This window comes from Schistocerca nitens, chromosome 2 (genome assembly GCF_023898315.1).
Source record: "Schistocerca nitens isolate TAMUIC-IGC-003100 chromosome 2, iqSchNite1.1, whole genome shotgun sequence".
In the NCBI taxonomy this organism is placed as follows: domain Eukaryota; kingdom Metazoa; phylum Arthropoda; class Insecta; order Orthoptera; family Acrididae; genus Schistocerca; species Schistocerca nitens.
The window spans coordinates 626,211,596-626,237,270 of record NC_064615.1 but is presented as its reverse complement, the minus strand read 5'-3'; the positions used below and the strand labels follow the sequence as shown (position 1 = coordinate 626,237,270).

Sequence of the window (25,675 nt, the reverse complement as noted above, 5' to 3'; positions counted from 1 at the left end):
ACTTATGATTCATGCTGCATAAATCCAAGTCTGTTTTGCTTAGAACAGCTTCCTTCTCTGTTGTGAAGTTGCGGTAGCTTGTCAGCTATGCCGCAACGGCTTTTCCAGCAACGACCTCAACTGTTAATATTTCAGTCTTTTGGTCTTTGTGTGTGTCTTCCGGGCTCGTCGGTATACACGTACACAAACACAACCACAACCACAACATAGCATTAGTTTGCTTTGTTGTGCTTTGTAATTCAATGCAATAACACACCTTTCATCTGATATTAAAGCGTTTTCTGAAATCTTAGTCCAAGGCAAATAAATTTCCTCTAATCAGCATGGATTTTTATGCTTTCCTATAGTTCCTAAAAAAGGAGCCAAATAATTGTTGAAAAAGCCATACTTCTGGACCCAATGAAATTACTTATTTGCTAACTAAATAACAGTAAAAAAAAGATGATTTGGCGACGCTGAGCAGGAGGGAGGCGCCTTACCTCAAAACCTGCCAACTGCTACACCATGTTTTGATGGCTGTAGGGCCTTCAGGCAAAAGTGAAAAAAAATAAATAATAAAAAAATTCAAAATCGGAGCCTGCCCTCTGGATTCAAAATACTGTAATCTGTGCCGATTGTTATCGTGATTCTTGATATTTGTGTAGGTCATACCTAATTGTTGTTCCATGGGTCAGAACTTGGTGTCGAGAATAAATCAAGTACAGCAAGGAGGTAGCGAGATCTGAAATAGAAGGTGCTTAACTGAATTTTCAACAATAATTAATTGCCTTAATGTATTGAGCTGAACTTAGGATAAAGTGCTGTAAGTAACAGATATTGTTTCAAAATTTCGATGTACCATACTTAGTGAACTGGATACGTTTTCATGTTGGGTTAACTTAGATACCATTCACAGGGGAAAAAAACATAGTTTCTTTTAAACACTATTAAAATCAAGCTTACAGGGAGTGAAACAGATTTCCGTTTACAGTTGCACGTGTATAATACGACAAAAAATAATATGGTATTACATCCCATCAGTAGCAGTGTTGTAGAAAAGAAACTTTGATAGTTTTATTGACGTATCAGTCGCTGAAAACCATCTGGAAGCCTGTTTTTAAACAACCCCAGAACGAATATATTTGATGCCTACCACTTCACTGAAATCTTGTTACAGATTGATATGTAGCGTAGTCAGAGGTCTAATTAGGTTGAAATATGACAATTTTGTTGAGAGCTGACGCATCTGAATACGAAATAAATGCCGTGATAAGAGATTGGCCCATATTGTAGCCCGATTTCTACGTTTACGCGATATTTAACGGAGTTACAACAACTAATACTGCAAGATAATTTCAGAAAATATGTATTACAGAGTATGTTGTCAAATCTTCATTGTATGTTGGTACACAGATACATAAATCACGTATCTACTATGAAAAATTTCGTAGGGAGGGTGGGCACTGTGTGAATTTCATGTTTTCAATGGCTTCCTCCTTTTTTCTTTGCCCTTGCCACTACCGTTATTCAAGGTCAGTACTCCTAATCAAGTGGTGATATCTGTCCTGGTAGCAGGCACCACCTTCACTAAGACTTAGCATCTGAATCTACCTCTATACTCTGCAAACCACCTCAAGGTGGTACGTTCCATTGTACCAGTTATTAGATTTTCTTCCCATTCATTTACCTATGGAGCATGGGAAGATTGTTTGAATGCCTCTGTGCATGAAGTAATGATTCTAATCTTATCCTCACGATCCCTATGTGAGTGACACATAGGGGATTGTAGGATATTCCTAGAGTCATCATTTAAAGCCGATTCTTGTAACTTTGTTAATAAACTTTCTTGGGTTAGTTTACGTCTATGTTCAAGAATCTGTCAGTTCAGTCCCTTCAGTACGTTGAAGGGGGATCACTGCTATCAGCTGTGGTGGGACACTAAGTGGGATCAGCAGCGACTAGTGAAAATCTGTAGACCAGGTTTTGAACCCGAGATCTCCTGGTTACCAGACGTGCGGTAACCGCTGTGCCATCTGGGACACAGTGTTATCACAACTGCACGGACTATCTCAGTACGCCTCACGGCCGATCCCCACTCTAATTGAGCGCCGTCTGTTCACAGACCCTTTCCTTCAATATGTATCTGACACTTTCCCATGTGTCTAACAAACCTTTGGTTTGATGCTGGCCATCTTTGCATACGTTCTATCCCTGTTAGTCCTATTTGGTATGGGTCCAACACACTTCAGCAGTATTCTAGAACTGGTCGCACAAGTGATTTGTAAGCAATCTTCTTTGTAGGTTGATTGCTCTTCCCCAGTATTCTACAAATAAACCAAAGTCTACCACCTGCTTTATCCACAATTGAGCACATGTGATCATTTCATTTCATATCCCTACAAAGTGCTGCACACTGATATTTGTAAGAGTTGGCCGATTCCAACAGTGACTCAGTGATATTATAGTCATAGGATCCTACGTGTTTTCGTTTTGTGAAGTGCACAGTTAGCTTCTTCATATCACGTTGAATATTTGTCAGCCATCTGGTTGGAGGTCATTCTCTACCTCTCCTGCTCATAACAATGGAAAGACACTTTCCTACAAGATCTTCACGTATTTGAGTTAGTATATGTAGAAACTTAGTTTATCAAATTAACAGATAATGTAGTTGCAGTTCCTTTGGATGTTCCATTTTGTTTTTCGTACTACGTAGTTCACCCGGTGGCGGGGTATGGTTGACGCTGCACCTGTTGCTGGAATGAAGGTTTGTTGGTATAGGCCATTGTAATGTAGTTAAATTTGATTTTCAAGAAAAGTAAAAGCACTTTAGATAAACATGGAATTCATAGTAATGGATGCCCCATCCTCGTTTTACTCTTTTTAAATATGACTTTTTGTAGCAGCCAATCGAATAATTTTTTAAAATTTTTGACTTTGTATATTTGTAGGAAACTTAATGCGCATTGAAATGTTTAGTTTATAGTAGAGTATTAAAATTAAGGATGCCTTTGTTTTCTTCAGTTAACAGGTAGAAATGTTATTGTTTAGTTGTGTTTAACTGTCTCCAACAATTGTTTAAGTGTTGAATGCATCACGGTGCCTTTGAGATTTATTCATACTCGTCCAGTTGCAGTGGTGATGCTTCACGTTGGAAAGGATAGTTCAGAATGCTGTATTCCAAACCAATTGAAGGACATTTTTTGTTTCTGAGCTCTGATCCAGTTTGGATGTTCCATGTTCTGTTTTGTTCTGTCTATGAATGTGCTGTAGAGGTCACATATTAGGGGTTTGCATTTACTTTCTGAAAGTTCCAGAAAAACCTACAGTTTTGAGCAGTGATTACCAGACCATCAATAACGATTTTCTAGTAGCTCACAGGGACGTTTTTGGTACCTCATGATAATGCTCTGGTTGGCTAACCTGATTGTTTCACTGAGCTCAGACCACTCTCATGACAACAGTTGCTAGTTTCTTCCACGCAACTGCCACTGTCAGTTGATAATACTACATTGTTGGTCTCATAGCTGAGTGTATATGCAAGAGGTTGTGAGTGCTATATTTTTCATGTTTATATCAGACATTTGGTAATGTAGATAGGCCTAGTTTGATTTGTACATTGATATTAAACTAGTTTTGTTTTAATGATGGCATGTTAAAGTAAAAATCAAAAAACTTATTACTTTCATTTGGAATGGGAAACTGATTATTTCTCTACACAGGTGAAAGACAAATTTGTGTGTTTACTGCGCTGTTCAGTGTTCAAGTGTATCAGTTGGAAACCAAGGAAATGTCAAATGTCACTTCAAGGCTGTTGAACACCCAGGGACTGAAAAGGATTTCCCACTCAATTCTGCCCTAAAGAAAGAAAAGAAAATCCAAAGTTATGCCCAACAATCAACTGTTTTAAACCATTAGACAAGAATAAAGCAGCAAATGAGGCATCTTTCTGAGTTTTGAAAATTTGTACACAGAACAAGAAACCTACGAAGATGGAGAATCTATCAAAACTGCCATGTTAGAAGCCACAGATTCATTATTTAATAGTTCTAAAAATAAAACTGCAATAATATCTGCTATGAAATCTGTACAGCTTTTTGAAACTACAGTAATGAGGAGGGTCGTGGTTATTAGTTTTGATGTTACTTCACAACTTCAAACTGATTTTGATTGCTGCAGCTATTTTTCCCTACAATTTGTTGAATCAACTGATATAGTTGATACAGCTAAGTTGAACATTTTTGTAAGAATGGCTTTTATTAAATTCAAAATAAGAAGCTGGTAAAGATTATACCACATACAGGATGCGCTACAGGACAAGACATATTTGTAGTTAAAGATCTTATGAAGTCTGAAAATATTCCTGTAAGGAACTTGGTGAGCTTGGCAACTGGTGGAGCTCCTGCTATGGTAGGTGGAGAGAAGGGATTCATAGCCTCGTGTAGTAGGCAGCTTTCTGAAATTTCTATCTTACCATTGTATAATACATCAGCATCACTGTGTGGATAGTTTTTAAGTATTTATTTCATGTTCCGTAGATCTCGTATTGTGAGCACGTCACATGAGATGTGGAACAAGTCAAACATACAAAACAACAAACATACAAAAAGATACAAAACAGTCTTCATTAAATATATAAAAAATTTCTACATAACTGCATATAGCTAATACAAAGTTTAGAGGAAAAACAGATATTGTACATATAACAGCAGATTTCCTTGAGTGTTAATACAAAATTTCATGTTTTAATTTGGAGAAAAATTGCAAGCACATTTCTTTGTTAACAAGATGGATAAAAATGCTATTTTCCTTTTTGCATCATAAAACTCTTCTAATGTATTAACAGACATATTTAACAAATATTCCTTTAGTTTTGCTTTAAAAAGAGATTAATTATCTCTTAAACATTTTATCTGGTCAGGGAGACGGTTAAAAATTTTTGTTCCTGACTATTTGACACCTCTCTGAACAACTGTCAGGTTCTTAAGTTCACAATGAGGATTTTCTTTCCCTCTTGTATTATACACTCCTGGAAATTGAAATAAGAACACCGTGAATTCATTGTCCCAGGAAGGGGAAACTTTATTGACACATTCCTGGGGTCAGATACATCACATGATCACACTGACAGAACCACAGGCACATAGACACAGGCAACAGAGCATGCACAATGTCGGCACTAGTACAGTGTATATCCACCTTTCGCAGCAATGCAGGCTGCTATTCTCCCATGGAGACGATCGTAGAGATGCTGGATGTAGTCCTGTGGAACGGCTTGCCATGCCATTTCCACCTGGCGCCTCAGTTGGACCAGCGTTCGTGCTGGACGTGCAGACCGCGTGAGACGACGCTTCATCCAGTCCCAAACATGCTCAATGGGGGACAGATCCGGAGATCTTGCTGGCCAGGGTAGTTGACTTACACCTTCTAGAGCACGTTGGGTGGCACGGGATACATGCGGACGTGCATTGTCCTGTTGGAACAGCAAGTTCCCTTGCCGGTCTAGGAATGGTAGAACGATGGGTTCGATGACGGTTTGGATGTACCGTGCACTATTCAGTGTCCCCTCGACGATCACCAGCGGTGTACGGCCAGTGTAGGAGATCGCTCCCCACACCATGATGCCGGGTGTTGGCCCTGTGTGCCTCGGTCGTATGCAGTCCTGATTGTGGCGCTCACCTGCACGGCGCCAAACACGCATACGGCCATCATTGGCACCAAGGCAGAAGCGACTCTCATCGCTGAAGACGACACGTCTCCATTCGTCCCTCCATTCACGCCTGTCGCGACACCACTGGAGGCGGGCTGCACGATGTTGGGGCGTGAGCGGAAGACGGCCTAACGGTGTGCGGGACCGTAGCCCAGCTTCATGGAGACGGTTGCGAATGGTCCTCGCCGATACCCCAGGAGCAACAGTGTCCCTAATTTGCTGGGAAGTGGCGGTGCGGTCCCCTACGGCACTGCGTAGGATCCTACGGTCTTGGCGTGCATCCATGCGTCGCTGCGGTCCGGTCCCAGGTCGACGGGCACGTGCACCTTCCGCCGACCACTGGCGACAACATCGATGTACTGTGGAGACCTCACGCCCCACGTGTTGAGCAATTCGGCGGTACGTCCACCCGGCCTCCCGCATGCCCACTATACGCCCTCGCTCAAAGTCCGTCAACTGCACATACGGTTCACGTCCACGCTGTCGCGGCATGCTATCAGTGTTAAAGACTGCGATGGAGCTCCGTATGCCACGGCAAACTGGCTGACACTGACGGCGGCGGTGCACAAATGCTGCGCAGCTAGCGCCATTCGACGGCCAACACCGCGGTTCCTGGTGTGTCCGCTGTGCCGTGCGTGTGATCATTGCTTGTACAGCCCTCTCGCAGTGTCCGGAGCAAGTATGGTGGGTCTGACACACCGGTGTCAATGTGTTCTTTTTTCCATTTCCAGGAGTGTATTTGTGATAGTTCTTATTTGATGGAAATTGTGCAGGGTTCTTAAATACAAAAAACATCAGCGATAATATGTACTGCGATACAGTGGTCATTATTTGCAGCTTTTTGAAAAGGTTACGGCCTGATGGCCTAGGGGGTACTCTGCACATAATTCTAATAGCCCTTTTCTGTGCCACAAAAATTTTCTTGCAAGGTTCGCAGGAGAGCTTCTGTAAAGTTTGGAAGGTAGGAGACGAGATACTGGCAGAAGTAAAGCTGTGAGTACCGGGCGTGAGTCGTGCTTCGGTAGCTCAGATGGTAGAGCGCTTGCCCGCGAAAGTCAAAGGTCCCAAGTTCGAGTCTTGGTCAGGCACACAGTTTTAATCTGCCAGGAAGTTTCAGCTCTACCAATGTGTCTGAGGTTTCTTTATCCAGTAGGCCTATGAAATTTATAAAAAAAAACAGGCGCAGGGACAGACTGACTGGTGAACACTTGGGCAACTGTATTTGAATAACAACCACTACCTAATCTCCCAAAATTAAAAAAAAAAAAACTTGTTAACGGCAAGAGTGCCATCCTTTTCATTAAAGACAATAATTCTGACAAAAATCTGCTCTTCAATCTCTTTCTGATGTAGTACAGAATTTTCATTTGTTTCTTATACACAGTTTAATTAAAATTCATTTCATATTTGCTAGAAATGTAAGTTTACAGGCAATAAGCAAATGTAATATTTTTTAAAGAAATTTTTATTTCTGTCCTAATTTCTTTTGGTAGCTCACAGTATGATCTAAAAATGCTATGGTAACTTACAATCTTCATAAGTTTGGTGGCCATGAATTTCAAGATAAATGTAACCAGATGTTGGAGAGGCATGATTTGCATATTTCATAGAAACTTGGAGCTGATTAGGAATAAATACATTAGCATATTATTCATGATATCAAGGTGAGCGGGCTTGAAGCTGTTGGCACTCAACGAAATTACATGTACTCCCACCCCCATAAAAACATGCACACGTTGTATACAGTTTGTACCAGTCTCAACATAAAAAGCAAAATACAGTAGAAATATGTTAAAATGTGAGTTTCAGTTCAATATTAGTGTAATAGTTGATATACTATTAACGCTTCTAGACATGGCAGCATACTTGAAGAAGTCACCAGAGAGCAGCCCATGTGCGCAAGATGTTGTACTTGTTGACTGATAGTATCTTACCTATATGGTCAGCCAAAGAGCCCCTTCTTTATAGCAGTCACATTATGGGAATACCTCCAAGCCAGTATGATATATGTTTCCGTCCAGCAGAAGTAGTTGAAGGTGAGGTGTGTTTGTGTAAAATATTTACAGCTGGTACTTTATATGTTGCCTCTCTGCATTGTCAGACACAGCTGTGAATAGCTTATCTAGTATTTCATTTCAGGAGTGCCTCATTGAGCTTTTAACCAGCAGTTGGTAACAGCTTGATCTCTTGTTGTGACATAATATCACGTAGGGCTCCCATGAGCACATAGAAATGCAGCAGTACGACATGGCATGGACTTGACTAATGTCTGAAGTTGTGCTGGAGGGAATTGACACCATGAATCTTGTAGAGCTGTCCATAAATCCATAAGAGTATGAGGGGGGTGGAGATCTCTTCCGAACAGCACATTCAAGGCATCCCAGATAGCCTCAAAATATTCATATCTGGGAAGTTTGGTGACCAGTGGAAGTGTTTAAACACACAAGAGTGTTCCAGGAGCCACTCTGTTGCAATTCTGGCAGTATGGGGTGTCGAATTGTCCTGCTGGAATTGCTCAAGTCTGTTGGAATGAAGAATGGACATGAATGGATGCATGTGATCCGACAGGATGCTTATGTACATTTTACCTGTCAGTCATATCTAGACATATCAGGGGTCCAATATCACTCCAACTGCACATGCCCCACACCATTACAGAGCCTCCACCAGCTTGAACAGTCCCCCGCCGACATGCAGAGTCCATGGATTCGTAAGGTTGTTTCCATACCTGTGAACGTCCATCCATTAGATACGATTTGAAATGGGACTCGTCCAACCAGGCAACATGTTTCAAATCAACAACAGTCGAATGTTGGTGTTGGCGGGCCCAGGAGAGGCATAAAGCTTAGTGTTACGCAGTCATCAAGGGTACATGAGTGGGCCTTCAGCTCCGAGAGCCCATACTGACGATTTTTCGTTGAATGGTTCGCACACTCAAAGAGCCCATACCCATGATGTTCTGCTGAATGATTCACATACTGACACTTGTTGATGTCCCAGCACTGACATGCAGCAATTTGCGGAAGGGTTGCACTGCTATCATGTTGAACGATTCTCTTCAGTCGTCGTTGGTCCCATTCTTGCAGTATCTTTTCAGTCCGCAGCGATGTCGGAGACTTGTTGTTTTACTGTATTCCTGATATTCATGGTACACTCGTGAAATGGTCGTATGGGAAATCTCCTCTTCATCACTACCTCGGAGACGCTGTGTCCCATCGCTTGTGCACCGACTATAACACCAGGTTCAAACTCACTTAAATCTTGATAATCTGTCATTGTAGGAGCAGTAACCAATCTATCAATTGCGCCAGACCCTTGTTCTCTTACATTGGCATTGCCGACCGCAGTGCCGTATTCTACCTGTTTACATATCTCTGTATTTGAATATGCATGCCCATACCAGTTTCTCTGGCACTTCAGTGTATTATTGTCATAGGTGCAGGGTGACTCATTTGCCTTGATGAAGAGAGTGGTGCTCAATGTGGATTTCACTCAGCCCCCTACAAACCTGAAGTAATACTTACATATATCTAGCTGTATAAGACTTGTTTCCAGATCTGACATGAAACAGAAGCCTTGTGTAACCCATATATGGCCTTATTAAGGCATAGTATAATCCTATATAGTCCAGTCTCTGCACCAAATCCCACATTATCTTGATGGAATTTTCATAGTTACCAGCAGCATTTATGATAGCTACTCCCCACTGCTGTCGCAGGTACTTTTATGGCCCAAGCTTCTGGGTCACTGAGAGAAAGACTCTGTATCTTGTCACAAAACTTTATAGGCAATAAATATAAACCATACAGATTGTGGACGAAAACATGGAAACACCAAAAACACAACATTTTACAATGCCTAAAACAGTGTAGGAAAACTGTTGTCATTCGAAACAGCTTCCAGTTGTATCTCCTTCCCAGGTTTTGTATTTTTGCTAGTTTCCTTCATGGGTACCAGATAGTAAGCACACTTGTATCTCCTGTTGCCCCAGTCTGAAGACATTTGAAAAACACAGTCCTTTCCACAAAACATCCTACAATTTAGTCAGTCAGTAGAATCCTTACGAAAGCTTGCAGGTTCTCTTGGACAAAAATTTTTTGTGGCTACTGCATCTGAATTATTGATTTGTGTGTTCTCTCTTTTGTATGCTAGACCAAACACACAGAATTTCAACAATATAGAAAAAGACTGATTGCTACTTACTGTAAAGATGACACATTAGATTGCAGACAGACACAATTAAGTCACTCACACAAAGCTTTCGGCCACAGCCTTCTTCAGCAAAAGAGAAACACATTCCATTCACACACAGAAGCAAGCACACCTCGCGCACACATAACTGCCATCTCTGGCAGCTCAGGCCAGATTGCTGCACCTGTTGTCATTGTAGTCCTTGCACACACTGCCAGTGGGCATTCCTCCCTCCCACCACCCATACACTACTATCTCTTTCCCTTCCCCACCCCCTCCAGATTGCTACTTCCATCCCACGTAATAGTTGCTTTCTGGCCCGAGCTGCAGGAGTTGACAGTCATGCGTGTGTGAGGTGAGCTGCTTGTGTGCATGAATGATATGTGTTTCTCTTTTGCTGATTAAGGCTGTGGCCAAAAGCTTTGTGTAGGTGTCTTAATTGTGCCTGTCTGCAGCTTAACATGTCATCTTCACAGAACAGAAAAAAACTGTCTTGGGGTTGCACAAGACAGGTTTATTTAATCTTCACATGTGACGACATTCAACTGTTGTAGGCATCATCAAAGAATCGATAAAAATTCTTGCTGGTTGTAACCACGACATCAAAACGTAATTAATAGTCCCATAGAACTTAGAGGTAACAGCCAGATAGCCACTGTTAACGCTTCAATTACATCACTGACAAAATTCTTCCTACTTGTAACTGAGGTGTCAAACATGGTTAAGAGTCCCAAAGAACTGGTATCTAACAGCTAGGTAGCCACTGTCAATGCCTCATTACATCACTCGTGAAGAAACTGCCCCATGAACACACATATGGTCTGTTTACAATGGTGAGCACATGCAGTCATGCTGGCATTACATTGCTTACTCACAGTATTGTAAACAGATCATATTTGTGTTCATGGGGCAGTTTCTTCAAGGGCGATTTAATGAAGCAATGACAGTGGCTATCTGGCTGCCACCTACCAGTTCTTTGGGACCCTTAATCACATGTGATGCCATGGTTACAAGTAGGGAGAATTTTATCGGTGATGTATTTAAAGCTTTAATGTTACTGTCTGGCTGTTACCTCCCAGTTGTCTGCCGGCATAGCTGAGTGTTAACATGTTTACCTTCCATGCAGCGTGCCTGGTTTTGATTCCTGGCCGGGTTGGAGATTTTCTCTGCTTGTGGACTGAGTGTTGTGGTGTCCTCATCATCACTTCATCCCAATCACTGGTGCGTGAGTCACCCATTGGTGACATCTACTGCAATAAGACTCGCACTCGGCAGCGAAACTTCCCAAGATGGGGCCTCCCGGCCAGCAATGCCATATGCTCATTTCATTTCATTTCACTTCCCAGTTCTATGGGACTCTTAATTACAATTGACACCTCTGTTTAGCAAGAATTTTTATCGATTGTCTGATGATGCCTAGAACAGGCGGCATCACATGTGAAGGTTAAATAAACATATATTGTGCAAACAAGACTATTTTTTGTGTTCTGAAGATCTGTTATGGTTGCTGCACCAGTGCCACTGCATAGCCATGGAGTGGAGTGATTTTACAGTAAGTAGCAGCCTATCTTTTCTTACATTGTTAAAAGCATTACACTGTATTCATTATTTATTAAAATTATTTAAATATCATTTATTCCCCCTCAGGAGACACCGATTTAACAAAACATTGTCCTTATGGGCGAGGGGGTTTGTGTGATCCAATGAAGTGGAGGGCTATGCCGCAGGTGGTGTAACTATCAGCAGGGTCTCCCAACCCAGGCAGGTCTCCATAGAGGATCCAGACAAAGTGTGTCTCAAAACGTCTACTGTCCTGTCCTGTCCTGTCCCGTCCTATCCCATTTTATTCTATCCCATCCTATACACTCCCTTCCTTTCCTTTTCCTCCCTGTGATTGTTTGGCAGCAGAAACAGTCACCTAATGTGAACAGCAGAAGATCCTTGGAAACCAGGACAACGTTGATGCATGTAGGCCTTCCTGAGAAGGGATGGATAGCGTTCTGTAGTCGTGGTAAAGACAAGCTATCTGAGGGGTAAGGCCCTGAAATAAAATCTTGGCAGGTGTCCAGGTCATGAGGTGGCAGCCCCACCAGGACACTCAGGGGCTGTGGGCTGATAACCCACACCACCAAAAAACACGTATCACAGAAACTAAAAGGGGAAACAGCCAAATGGATCTTAAGGATAAGACCTTTGGCCTGAAAAGGAAAATCCATATTGGTTTTTGGAATGTAAGGACATTGAGAGAGGCAGGGAGGCTAAGACAGGTCAAAATAGAGATGGAGAACTATCGACTAGATACATTGGGTCTAAGTGAAATAAGGTGGCCAGAATCTGTGGAATTCCAAACACAAAATGGTGGAGTGTTGCTGTATGTGGGTCAGACAGGTGAGGACGCGATGCATAGGAATGGTGTAGGGCTCTTACATTTAAAAGCAGCAAAAGGAGCTTACTGGAGTGGAAACCAGACTCAGAATGGATAATAACCGTTCGCTTTAAAACAAATGTGCGATGTGTCACCGTAATTCAATGCTATGCACCTACTGAAATAGCTAAAGGAGAATTAAAAGATGCATTTTATACAGAGCTTCATGGAGTCCTTAGACAAATAAAATTTTAGGGACATAAAAATTTTAATGGGTGACTTGAACACAAAAGTTGGTTCAGAAAATGAAGGGCTTGAACTTACCATGGGTGTGCATGGCATGGGGATCAGGAATGTAAATGGTGAACTGTTGATAGATATGTGCGCTGAACGTTACCTAGTCATTGGAGGCACATTGTTTCCACATCGTAACTGCCATAAGATGACATCGGTTTCTCCAGACCATGTTACTGAAAATCAAATAGACCACATAGTCACAAGCCGCAAGTTCTGACACTTTCTGTTATATGTCAGAAATAGAAGAGGAGCAGACGTTGGAAGTGACCACCACCTAGTTTTGACAGATTTCAGACTGAAGATAGTGGCAAATAGAACCGAGTTCAATCACAGATGCAAGAAAATAGATGTGGCAAGATTGAAAGACCAACAGATCAAAGAAACATTTGCCCTTGAACTAAAAAACAGATTCCAGGTCCTCTCTGAAGAAAACTTTATGGAAGAGGGGATTGAAACATGTTGGCAAAAAATTAAAGACAGTTATTTAGACGTGGAAGGAAAAATCTTAGGATTCAAGGCACATCAAAAGAAGAAATGGATCTCCTATGCTACATGGAATGAAATCAGCCACAGGAATGAACTAAAACTTAAGTTAAATCTCTGTAAGACAAGAGCGCAGAAGAGCGAAGCGCATAAAGGATACACAGAGGCGAACAAAAAAGTAAAAATATGGCTACGTCGAAATAAAAGGAAATGGATAAATGAGCAAGCAAAATGAGCAGAAGAGGCAGCAAGACAAGGAAATGTGAAAGAGCTCTAAAATATAACCAAACGATTGTCAATGAAGAACTTCAGACATGAAAGACCAGTTAAGAACAAGGATGGGGTGACGCTTACAGCTCAACAGGCACAGCTACAGAGATGGGAGGAGCACTTCAAGGAACTGTTATATTGTGAAGACAACCAGGAGGAACAGGTAAGAGATGTTCCAGAGGAAGTTGAAGAAGATCAAGATATAAATTTGCAGTACCCCACAATGGACGAAATTAGGATTGCCTTGAAAACACTAAAAAATACAAAGGCTCCAGGCCTAGACAACATAGCACTGGAGCTCTTAAAAGCCGATATTGAAAATTCTGTTAAAATGCTCCATCCCTTGCTGATGCATATTTGGCTTGAAGAGAAATCTCCAAAGGAGTGGAAAAACGGTTTGGTGATAAAGCTCCTAAAAAGGGAAATTTGTCAGGCTGTAACAACTGGCATGGTATTACATTGTTGTCAGTGCCCAGTAAGGTACTCACCAGAATTATTTTAAACAGAATTAAAGAATCCCTTGAAAAGTGACTGCGTAAAGAACAGGCCGGTTTTAGGGCACAACAAAGTTGTGTTGATCCTATTAACACTCTTTAGGATCATTTTAGAGCAAAGCAAAGAATTCGAAGCAACCATGTGTCTGGCATTCATTGATTTTCAAAAGGCCTTCAATTCCATGAAACATAAAGTACTCTGGCAGGTGTTTCAGAAGTATGGCATATCACAGAAGATCTTAGACATCATAAAAGATCTATATGATGGCTACAAATGTTGCATACTCCACAAGGGAAATATGACAGAGCCCATAAAAGTAACAACTGGAGTCCGGCAGGGTTGCATTTTATCAACAACACTTTTTCTACTTGTTCTAGACTCAGTTATGAGAAGAGTGACAGCAGGCAGGAGACGAGGAATCCAGTGGGGGATCCATGAATGTCTGGAGGATTTGGATTTTGCAGATGACATAGTTTTATTAGCTCAAAGGCTGACTTGATATGTAAGCTAAATGAAACTTGCTGAAAGAAGAAGCAGAGACTGCTAGCCTCAAGATAAATACAGGCAAAGCAAAGGAAATGAGAGTAAATTCAGGGAACATGGAGGTTCCACTCTTAACAGATGAGCAGCGGGTGGAAACTGTCAACTCATTCCTGTATCTGGGTAGTGTAGTGATGGAAAATGTTGGAGCTGGAGATGAAGTGAAAAACTGCATTAAAAAGGCAAATGCTGCCTTCATACAATTGTATCCAATATGGAAAAATAAAAATATCACATACAAAACAAAAATCTGTATTTTTAATACAAATGTGAAGGCTGTCCTGTACGCCAGTGAAAACTGGAAAATAGATAAAAAGATAACATCCCAGTTACAAAGCTTCATAAATAGATGTCTTCGACGCATCATGAATATCTGGTGGCCAGAAAAAATATGCAAAGAGGAGCTCTGGCGAATAACAAACCAGATACCTATAGAAGACCAGATACGAGAGAGGAAGTGGGGTTGGTTGGGGCACACCTTGAGAAAACCAGATGGAGCCATGGAAAAAAAGCATTGGAATGGAATCCCCAGGGAACAAGCAAGAGAGGAAGACCAAGGGGCTCATGGAAGAGGACAGTGGAAGGGGAAGCAAAAAGAGTTGGCAAGACCTGGACAGAATTGAGGCAAATGGCCAGAAAGAGACGGATGGTGAGTTCTCCTGGATGCCCTATGCCCCCATAGGGGCCAAAGGAATTAGGTCAAGTTTAAATATCATTTATTGGTTTTCTTCTACTTTTTGAGATAGTTCTAGATGGATTTGTTTGGACCCTGAAGAAGTAAGGGGAATGTTCTCGTTTTGAGAATATGTAGTACCCTTAGATTACAGCACCTGTAAAATTCTCAGAATTTTCAAGATTGGTGTTTTACAGACAACAGAATTATAAAACATTTATAACTTTGCGCAGAGCATTATTTAATAATTACAAAAGTTTTGTTTAAGAATCATGAGGGTAGTTGTATATGTAGAAGACCCCTGGAGATATTGAAAGGTTTCATATAGTATGTGTAAGGGTATGACAGAAATTTTAAAACCAATTTTTAAAGTGTGAAATGTTTTTAGGGGCAGATGTGGAGATCCTAGATAAATTGAAAGAACTAAAGGTTGTTGAAAATTTCAAAGGAAGCATTACACAATCATTGATGAAAACAAGGAAAAGAAAGCAACAGAAGATGAGTAACTAGCTTTGAGAGATTGAATTTTGAAATAGTAGAGAAATCAACAGTCAAAAAGAAAAGAAATACTAGGATAACACATGAGATACTCAGTTTAATTGACAAATATAGAAAATAGAAAAATGCTTTAAATAAAGGAAGTAGAAAGGAATATAGATATCTAAAAATGAAGAAATTGCTAAATGGCAAAGCATGAGTCACTAGAGAAGAAATTCAAAGCTTTAGAGACACACATAACTGTTGGAAAGATCAATGTCATCTATAGGAAAATTAAAGAATCCTATGGCGGAAAGAGTAGCTCCAGTATGAATATTAAGAGCTAAGGTGGCAACCTATTACTTACCAAAGAAGGGAAGCCTGAAATATGGAAGGAATACCCTGCTAGTTCAAAAAGTTTTAAGAAAGGTTAAGATGCTAATTTTAATGTTTCAGGTGTTGTACATAGTGTCAGCTGCATTTGAATTTATTAATATAATCTCAGCAGTGCTAGATCAAGGCCAAATTCCTGTTGGTGTTTTGTTTGACTTACCTAAGGCTTTTATCTTGTTAACTACCAGTTTTAATAACGAAGCTACACTACTATGGAATTAGAGGAACAGTTCTCAGTATCATAAAGTCATTTGAAAACAAGCAGTGGAGGTGTCATGCAGACAAGGGAAGCACCTGTCAGAACTAGATGACATAGAACATGGTGTGCTACAGGGTAGTCTTCCAGGGGCCTTCCTTACCTTATAACACAGAAAGTGAAATGACAATATTTGAAAAGGATAGATTGCTACTTACCATATAGCAAAGATGCTGAGTTGCAGACTCAATCTATGCTTTTCTTTTTATAGTATTGTCATCATTCCATCCTGGATTTTCCATTGTTAGAAAGTGAAATGACACTCTTTGCAGGTGACACAACGAACATAAGCACAAGACTGAGCTTACAGGAGGCTGTAACTAAAAGTAATCAATCACTGGCTTGAAGTGAATGGGCTACTTCTCAGTTATTAGAAAACTAATACAATGCTGTTTAGAAACAACAGAAGAAAAAAATGAATTGACTAAATTGCAAGTACTAGATGCAAGAGTAGTTGAAAGTACAAAATTTTTAGGGATCACTGTAGACAGTTGTTTAGGATGGGAAGATCGTATTGCCAACGTAAGCAATAAACTGAGTTTAGCTGCTTTTGCTCTCAAACAAATTAAGCTGCTAATAACTGGAGATGATCTACACATGGTGTGTTTTTAATACTTCAATGCTATAATGACCCATGGTACAGAAATATGGGACCACTTGACAGATACAATTAAAATATTCAAACTACAAAAGAGAACAATCAGAATACTAGGAAGAAAAAGAATAAGAGGCAGTTGCAAACCTCTGTGAGAAAAATACAAGTTTCTAAATTTCTACAGGTTGTACACATGTGAAATCCTGCTCTTCGCTTGGATCATAAAGATAAACTCAACAAAAATGAAGCTGTACGCCACCACTCACCACCACTGCTCTAGAAACTGCACAGAATTTAAAATTCCGCAGAAAAATGCAACTCAACATGAGAGGAGCAGTGGTTATGTGGCAATAAAGTTGTAAAACTGTTTACCACCACTCATCACTAATGCCAAATTGAAGGTTAAGTCGAAACATTTGATCAAACAGCTATTATTAGAAATGCCTTTATATTCAGTCAGTGAATTTCTTTCACATGAAACTGTCTGAAGTAAACAAGCAGAGTATTTTTAAAAAAATGTACATAAGAAGAGAGAAAAGGGAAAGTAAAATGATGTAAATTCTTAGCAGCATTTTTGTATCTAAATGTTGTAACTTTGGTACAGTATTACTGTTTTTAATTTTTTTATTAATGTAAACATAAATGGATAGAATATGTATGCCATGTATGACCACTTTGTGCCGTATATATAAAATGATGTAACCATGGTATAGAATTATTGCAATTAATGCACATAAAATACGTATATCTCATAAAATCTGTTTGGATTACTGTATCTGTAATTATATAACTATTACAGTAATTTACAGAAGCGTTGTGGCTGAAATCTATTAGTCACGTAAGCAAATCTGCAGTCTGAATCAGTACAATTAATGTATTTTAATGTAAAACTGGAGAATAAATATGTATTCGGACATGCTCCATAGATGTACATCCTAAACTGCTTAGTAAATAAATAAAAATGAAGTCAGTCTTGGAACTTTTTCCATGGATATTTTATGAGGATTGTATAATGGACATAAACTTGAAGATAAAATTATGGAAAGCAAATAATAAGTGAATGAACATGAGGTGCGTGATGTGATACTATAAAAAGAATTTGCGATGGTGCTGAAATACCAAAGTCAAAATGAGGCACCTGGAGTAGATGACATCCCTCATAATTATTGAGATTCTTGGGAAAATATACCATGACAGGTCTCTTCCACTTGATGTGCAAAATGTGAGAGATCCTAATTACTGCCATATTTCAAGAAGAATGTAACACTTCCATTTTGAAAGAAGATGGCCCTTGACAGATTTGAATGTTGTGGAACCACCAGTTTAATATGTCGTAGTTGCAAAATACTGGCACAGACTATTTACACAAGAATGAAAAGATTGGTAAAAATCAGCCTCAGATGTGATAAGTTTGGTTTATGGAGAAATGTAGGAACACACAAGATGCAACTGACTCTTTGTCTTACATTTAGAGGAAAGACTGAAGAAAGGCAAAGCTACATGTATAGCATTTGTAAATATAGAGGAAGCTTTTGACGAAGATGACTGGAATACACTATTTGAAATTCTGAAGCTAGTAGTGTAAACTACAGGAGGTGAAACTTTATCTACAATTTGTACAGTAAACAAACTGCAGTTATGAGTCAGAGATATAAAGAAAGCTGTATGTCTACATGACAACTCTGCAGTTCATACTTAAATCTTAGGTATTAATAAGTGCTTCGACTGTATTTGGTCCTTTATTACTGTATCAGTACCAATTTCGTGGCACTAAAAGCCATATCTTCAGGTGCCTGGCAGAGGGTTCATCAAATCACTTTCACTCTATGTCTCTACCATGCTACTCTCGAACAGCACACAGAAAAATGAACACTCAAATCTTTCCATGTGAGCTCTGACAAGGATGTGAAACAGGGTTGTAGATAGAGTTCTGTATGGATATGAAAATGCTAGCTACATCTGCACCACATCCACAAGTCCCTTTTCCATATCTGCATCTACAAATTTTTTTCTGCATCTGTATCCACACATATTAAAATATTGTAAATCACTTAATCCTCTCAGTATGCTGAGCTTCTAATGGCAAGCTTGTGCCAGGCCTGCGTTTTTATCTAACAAAGCTGGACCTCATAATTTATGTTCAATAGACTAAGAATGTAGAGGCTAATGATGACTGTATTCTGATACAACATATTCTGTTATGTTCTCATTTCCTTAATGTACAACTTTGTGTGGTAATTCCTGAAACAGATTTTGGGAAATTTTCTGAAGAATATTTTCTCAACATGGGGAAGTCAAATGAAAAATGAACTTGTTGTCATTGTCTTTCATACTGTTAAATGTTAGCCACATAGTTCATATATCAAATGTCCATTAATTCACCATAGTGTTAAATCATGTTAATGTGTTAAAATTTTTGATGTAATAGCATTGCATTGTGCACTTGTAAATATTTTTAAGTAAAGTATTGATAATGTCACTGATTTTATACCAGACATTGTCTATGTAATGTATGACAACAATGTGAAGAAAAGGACAGGTTGCTACTCACCATATAGAGGAAAAATTGAGTCACATGTCACAGACCAGAACAAGAAAAGATTGTTATGAATTTGAGCTTGCAGCCAAAAGCACTTCTTCTACAGTAGAAAACACACCCACATTCACACAAGCACAATTCACTTTCAGATGACCACAGTCTCTGGACACTGAGACCAGACTGTGTACAGAAAATGTACCTGTTGGGAGAAGCAATCTGTGGGTGGTGGGGGTAAGGAGAAAGCTGGGGCGAGAAGGGTAGGGGTGGTGGTGGTAGTGGTGGTGGTCGTGTGTGTTGTGTGTAGTGCTGCTTGTGGGAGCATGCAGGAATGTGGTAGAGAAAGGAGCAGTAGAGGGGTTTAAGGGGGGGGGGTGCGTTGGGGGTGCGAGCTGGAAAGGAGAGGAGGGGAAAAAGACTTGTGGGTGTGTTGGTGGAATAGAAGGCTGTGTAGTGCTGGAGTGGGAACAGTGAAGGGGATTGGTGGGTAAACAACGATGACTAGCAAAAGTTGAGGCCAGGGGGTTAAAGGAAAGTAGTACATATTGCAGAAAAACTTCCTGTTTGCGCAGTTCCGAAAAGCTGGTATTTGTAGGATGGATCTAGATGACACAAGCTGTGAAGCAGTCATTGAAGTGAAGCATGTTTGTTGGGCAGCATGTTGAGCAACAGGTGGTAATTTGGCCACAGTTTGTGTGGACATTATGCATGCTGATGGCTTATTGGTTGACAGGCCCACGTAGAAACCAACACAGTGGTTGCAGCTTAGATTGTATATCACATGACTGATTTCATAGTAGTCTTGCCTCTGAAGGAGTACACAATGGCTGTGGCCGGACTGTATTAGGTGATGGTGGGAAGGATATATGGGACAGGTCTCTGCACCTAGGTCCATTGCAAGGTACGATCCATTAGGCAAGGAGTAGGGGTGGAGTAGGGATGGACAAGGATACTGAGTAGGTTTGATGGGCAATGGAATACTACTATGGGAGGAGTGAGCAAGGTAATGGGTAGGATATTACTTATTACAGGTAATGATATGAGGTAGTAGAAACCTTGGCGGAGAATGTGATTCAGTTGCTTGAGTCCTAGATGGTACTGAGTCACAGGGGAGAGTGCTCCTTTGTGACCAGACAGTGTGAATGTGCTTCTGTGCTTGTGGTTGGTATGTTTGATATGGATAAAGGTACTGATGTGGCCATTTTTGAGATTTAGGTTAACATTAAGGAAGGTGGGTTGTTGGCTTCAGGAGGACCAGGTGAAGCAAATGGAGGATTGAGGAGAAGGTGCTGAGGATCTGGAGGAATACGGATAGAGTGCTCACCATCAATCCAGATCACAAAGACATCGCAGTGAACCTGAGCCAGGTTACGGGTTTGGGATTCTGGGTGGTTAGGAAGGATTCCTCTGGATGACCCATAAATAGGTTGGCAAAGGATGCTGCCATTTGGGTGTCCCTTGCTGTATCATGGATTTGTTTGTAGATGAGGCATTTAAAGATGAAGTATTTGTGGGTGAAAATATAGTTGGTCATGGTGACCAGGAAGAAGGTTGTAGGTTTGGAATAAGTCAGGTATTGGGAAAGGTAGTGTTCAATAGCACCAAGGCCGTGGCCGTTAGTGGCATAAGAGGGAGGTAGCATCAATAGTGATGAGTTGTGTATGGTACATAAAAAGGAGTCAGATCATGACATGATGAATCCAGTAACTGGAGTGTCCTACAGCAGCCATCAATTCACATTGTGACTGCTTTCAGTACTTATTTGAATGACTTGCATTAATGTAAATTAAACAGGATGGACTCAGACATAAGGCAGTTGCTGGTACAATGGAAGCAGGATGTACTTGTACTTGTGTGAAAAATCAGGAAGACTGCTATGTCACCATCATAATTGATTGCAGATGTCAACAGTGCATCTACTGTCTGTGGGATACCACTCATTCAAGCCAGTATAGTGGCATTCCATCCTGGACAAGTAATAGTAATTACCTAAACAATAACAATAATTATTATGGGTCTTCTTCAATGAAAAATGAATGGAAATAGTAATAATGAAACTACCATTTAACTTTTAACCATGAAATAATCATTATTGATCAGATAACTACTGAGGAGCTACTGAATGAAAGTGGGAAATCAGAATTTTATAGCATAATACGTCTAAGAGAAGGTATCAGGTGACAGAACAAATCATCAGTTTAGTAGTGCAAAAAGTGTAAGGATAAAAATTGTAGACAGAGACCAAGGCTTGAATGTAGTAAGCAGGCTCTAATGGCTCTAGGTTTCAGTAGATACAGAAAGATAAAGAGGCTTGTGCAGAAGAGACTAGCAAGGAGAACTGCATCAAACCAGTTTTCAGACTAAGAACCACCACCACAACAACAACAACAACAACGCAGAGCAGCTGTTATGAGACTGTTTATTCCTCCATTATATCATCCACTCCTGCAATTTCTATGACCTAAGCCTCCATAAGTCCCCTTCACACTTACCTTTGCTCCCACATTTCCTCTCCTCGTATCTCACAGCAATCCAGCCTTGTCCAAATATTATGCTCTTGTTTTCTACACACATTACTTCTCTCTCTCCCTCTTCCTCTTTTCTCCCTGTCTCTCTTTCAACATGTTTGTGAATGTTACCTTTGTCAGTCACTATTTTGCTTCTCTGTTAGAGATCAACATGTGTCCTCTACTATCATCCGTCTTGTAACCACCTTTATCCATCCTTGCCTTGTATATTGTACATCCTTTTAGCGACACATTTTGTTTCGTCTGCTCTCTCCTCCCCACCCAGACTGAGCAAGCTAGCATAAACAGCCTCTGTCCATCACCAGAGATGAGTGCATTTGGTTATTGTTATGGATGTCAGTATGAGAGTGTATATTTAAAGTGGTAAAAGAACAGTAGTTCAAAAGCTGGAAAGTTCACTATAGAGTTAAATGTTTCTGCACACCTAGCTTTAATCAGCAACAGGAGAATAGTTCATCATCAATTTGTTATTTTGTATAATTCTTTGTAAAGTCAGAACTTCTAAAAAGGGGTTATTTATTTATTTATTTCATTCGTGTTCTGTAGACCCATTAGCGATGAATCACTTTGGTGTAGAATGTGTCATTTACATAGATTTGAGACATTTGTTTATAATAATAGGTTGTACAATGAATAATATATTACATAGAAAAAAATGTTTACAAAAATTGTTTTTTGTAAAAAGTTACAAATTACTTTGATCAGACTTACAATAGATCAAAATCAATTCATATATTCTCATACATAAATTCGTCCAGTGAGTAAATGGTTTTACTTAGAAGATATTGTTTAAGTTGATCTTGAAATGTAGGTGGATCAGTAACTGACATTTTTATTGCCTGAGGGAGAGCATTAAATATTTTTATGCAAGAGTAGTGTACTCCTTTTTCTACCATACTTAGATTCTTTTGTCAAGATGTAGATCATTTTTTACCCTAGTGTCATAGTTATGATACATGCTGTTCATTTCAAAAGGGAATGGTTTTTACACAAGAAACACATGAGAATGGCTGGCTCCTCCATTTGTGTATAATGGTTAATCTGCAGTAAAAGTCTTTTTTTCTTTCATCTCTTTTCTGTGCTTAATGTATCTGTAACTTTCTTCTAGAATGAATAATTACTTTATGTGTTAGGTACAATGTGTGTATATGTTTTCCCATTTGGCTGTAACATGAAATTTTAAACATTTTGGAGCATTTAAGCCATTCTTTTCTCTCATTATTTCATGCAAATACATCAATGACAAAATTATTGAGTACTTGGAAACAATAAACAACAGTATAATGTAAGTACTTTGCTACAGAATGTCCTTTTATATCTATGGGTACTGACCTATTAACAACATTTTATGTACTTTACTGCAACATTTTATTGCTAAAAGATGGTTATGTGTATTGTATGGCAGATGTTTTGACAGCTGCTCATATGTTTTTGTGAATAATGTTGCATAGACCAAAATTTTTAATATGTCTACAGTTTAAAATAATATTAGTGTTAATGATTTTGCATGTAATTTGAGGCCCATCTGTCAGATATTACAATCTTGCAGCATGAGGAAAGAATCCAGTGAGGATACTCTCCTCCTTCCAAAATTGTCAGTAGTTTTTAATAGCTGTACCTTACTGATGGAATTAAATCTATATACATCAGTCAAGGGTGACTGGATTTAATAATAGAGACTCTGCTATCACTGAATGCTATTCTGCATTATGTGTAGTACAGTCATCATATTCACAGCTCTACAGATATATCTGTTTATATGTATTATGAAATATCACAAATTTAATGCCATTGTGTTTTTTTCCTCTTTTATATTTTACTGTTTCAGATTTATCCTTAGCTTTGACTTGAAATAATAGCAAAAATTTATAAAAAGTCATTTACAGAACTTGATTTAAAAAAATTGTTTCCAATCATCTACAGTTGGATTTAGATTTTTTGTAAGAAGAATGACTGAGTCCTCAGAAGAAGATTCATCACCTTTGATTGGAGTAATAAATGAAGGCACTAATACTGCAAGTTTTGTGGTATGCTCTGTGAAAGTTCAGTCTCCATTTATAAAACACTGTTGTTTGATTTCATTCTTTGCTTTGTATCATTGTGCAGGACTGTTGCATATTTGCAGCTGATTAGTTCAAAAACATGGGAGGAGATTGTGTACCATACGGAAAGAATTAAACAAATATGTCCTCATGAGGGTTGGCAGGAGCAGGATCCAATGGAGATTATTGATCTTGTTAGAAAATGCATCAGTGAAACTCTTCTCAAAATGGAAGAACAGGGTATTGACATAAGTAGAATAGTGACCCTTGGTATAACAAATCAAAGGGAGACATCCATTCTGTGGGATTCAACAACTGGCCAGCCACTTTACAATGCAATTGGTAAGCCTAATGTTTTATTCTAACTCTGCGTTATTGCAATGTATCCTTGAATGGTATGGTTCTTGCACTTAGATTTTAAAATAGTTGATATGTCACCTGATGATAGAACATTTCTTTCTCTTTTCAGTTTGGTCTGACATACGGGCAGCATCATTAATAGACAATGTTTTGGCAAAAGTTCCTCACAACGACAAAAATGCATTGAAACCTATTTGTGGCCTTCCCATTAGTACATTATTTAGTGCCCTGAAAATAAGGTGGATGATAGAAAATGTGCCTGAAATTCGAAAGGCAATTAGGGAACAAAAGTGCATGTTTGGCACTGTCGATACCTGGATAGTATGGGTAAACTTTGACATTTTTAAACAATATTGCAACAATAATAGCCTTATGTATACCAACATTTCATTTGCAAAGTACCAAAAATACAATTCCAATTTTAGATACTTGTAATTTGTCAACTGTCTCCATATTTTTTTAAAAATTAAATAAACAAAAGAGTTGTGAACTTCATATTAAATTTTAACTGCCTTTAGCTAAACAATATTATCCACACAAATTATCAGAAATAAAATAAAGAGTGTGACAGTTTATAACTTGTGCAGGAATGGTTCTGCAGCTCAATAACTGAAGGACTTCAAAGGAAGGCAATAGTTGACAAGAGAGCAAGACAGGGTTGTAGCCTATTCCTAATGGTATTAAATTTGCACATCGAGTGAGCAGTAAAGGAAGCTAAGGAGAAATTTGCAAAGGAAATTAAAGTTCACAGAGATGAAATAAAAAATTTTAAGGATTGTCCTTGACGTTGTCTTTCTGTCAAAGATAGTAAAGGATTTAGAAGATCAGATTAATGGAAATGATTCTGTTTTGAAAGAGTTTGTAACATTAACATCAACAAAAGTGAAACAAGGTCACTGGAATGTAGTCAAATGAAATCAGTTGATGCCGAGAGAATTTGTTTTGGGAATGTGACACTAATTAGTAGATGAGTGTTCCTGTTTGGCAACACACTAAGTGGTGACAGCAGGAATATAGAGGATATAAAATTTGGACTGGTAGAAACAGTGGAAACGTTTCTGAAACAGAAATTTGTTAATACTGAATATAAATTTAAACATGTTATGCATTTATGCATATTCCTTCTTCATTCTAGGTTAATTACGTGAAGACCTTTTCCAAGGCTGTAGAAAATAATTTAAGTGAAACAGAATCTCCCTATCTAACTTCTTTCTCCATTATGAATTTTTCACTCTTGTAGGGTAATTGAATGGAAGCCTTTCAAAATATGCCTCATTGTTATGGGACCATGTGTTTGCATATTGCAAACATCATATTTCATCCCACTACATATTAAATATGTTATTTTATTTTATTTATTATGTCAGTATGCAAGTGTATTGTCATATCACTGGCTTAGTTGTGGAGAATCTTTGTCGGCAGCCGTGTCTGTAGATAGTCGAGTGCGGTACACGGGACTGTTATGTTGTGTAGTGTGTAGCTCTACAT

The 25,675-nt window shown here is 39.2% G+C and overlaps 1 protein-coding gene across 1 annotated transcript in view; it reads left to right on the top strand.

The window, feature by feature from the left end:
* Positions 1-23,734: 23,734 nt before the first annotated feature.
* The window catches only part of LOC126235210 (glycerol kinase-like), a 197,799-nt gene continuing 195,858 nt past the window's right edge, over positions 23,735-25,675 (top strand). Inside the window, exons 1-3 of the mRNA XM_049943941.1 lie at positions 23,735-23,812; positions 23,911-24,169; positions 24,297-24,514. Of these exons, the coding sequence (XP_049799898.1) occupies positions 23,735-23,812; positions 23,911-24,169; positions 24,297-24,514 (555 nt within the window). The remainder of the gene's footprint in view (positions 23,813-23,910; positions 24,170-24,296; positions 24,515-25,675) is intronic.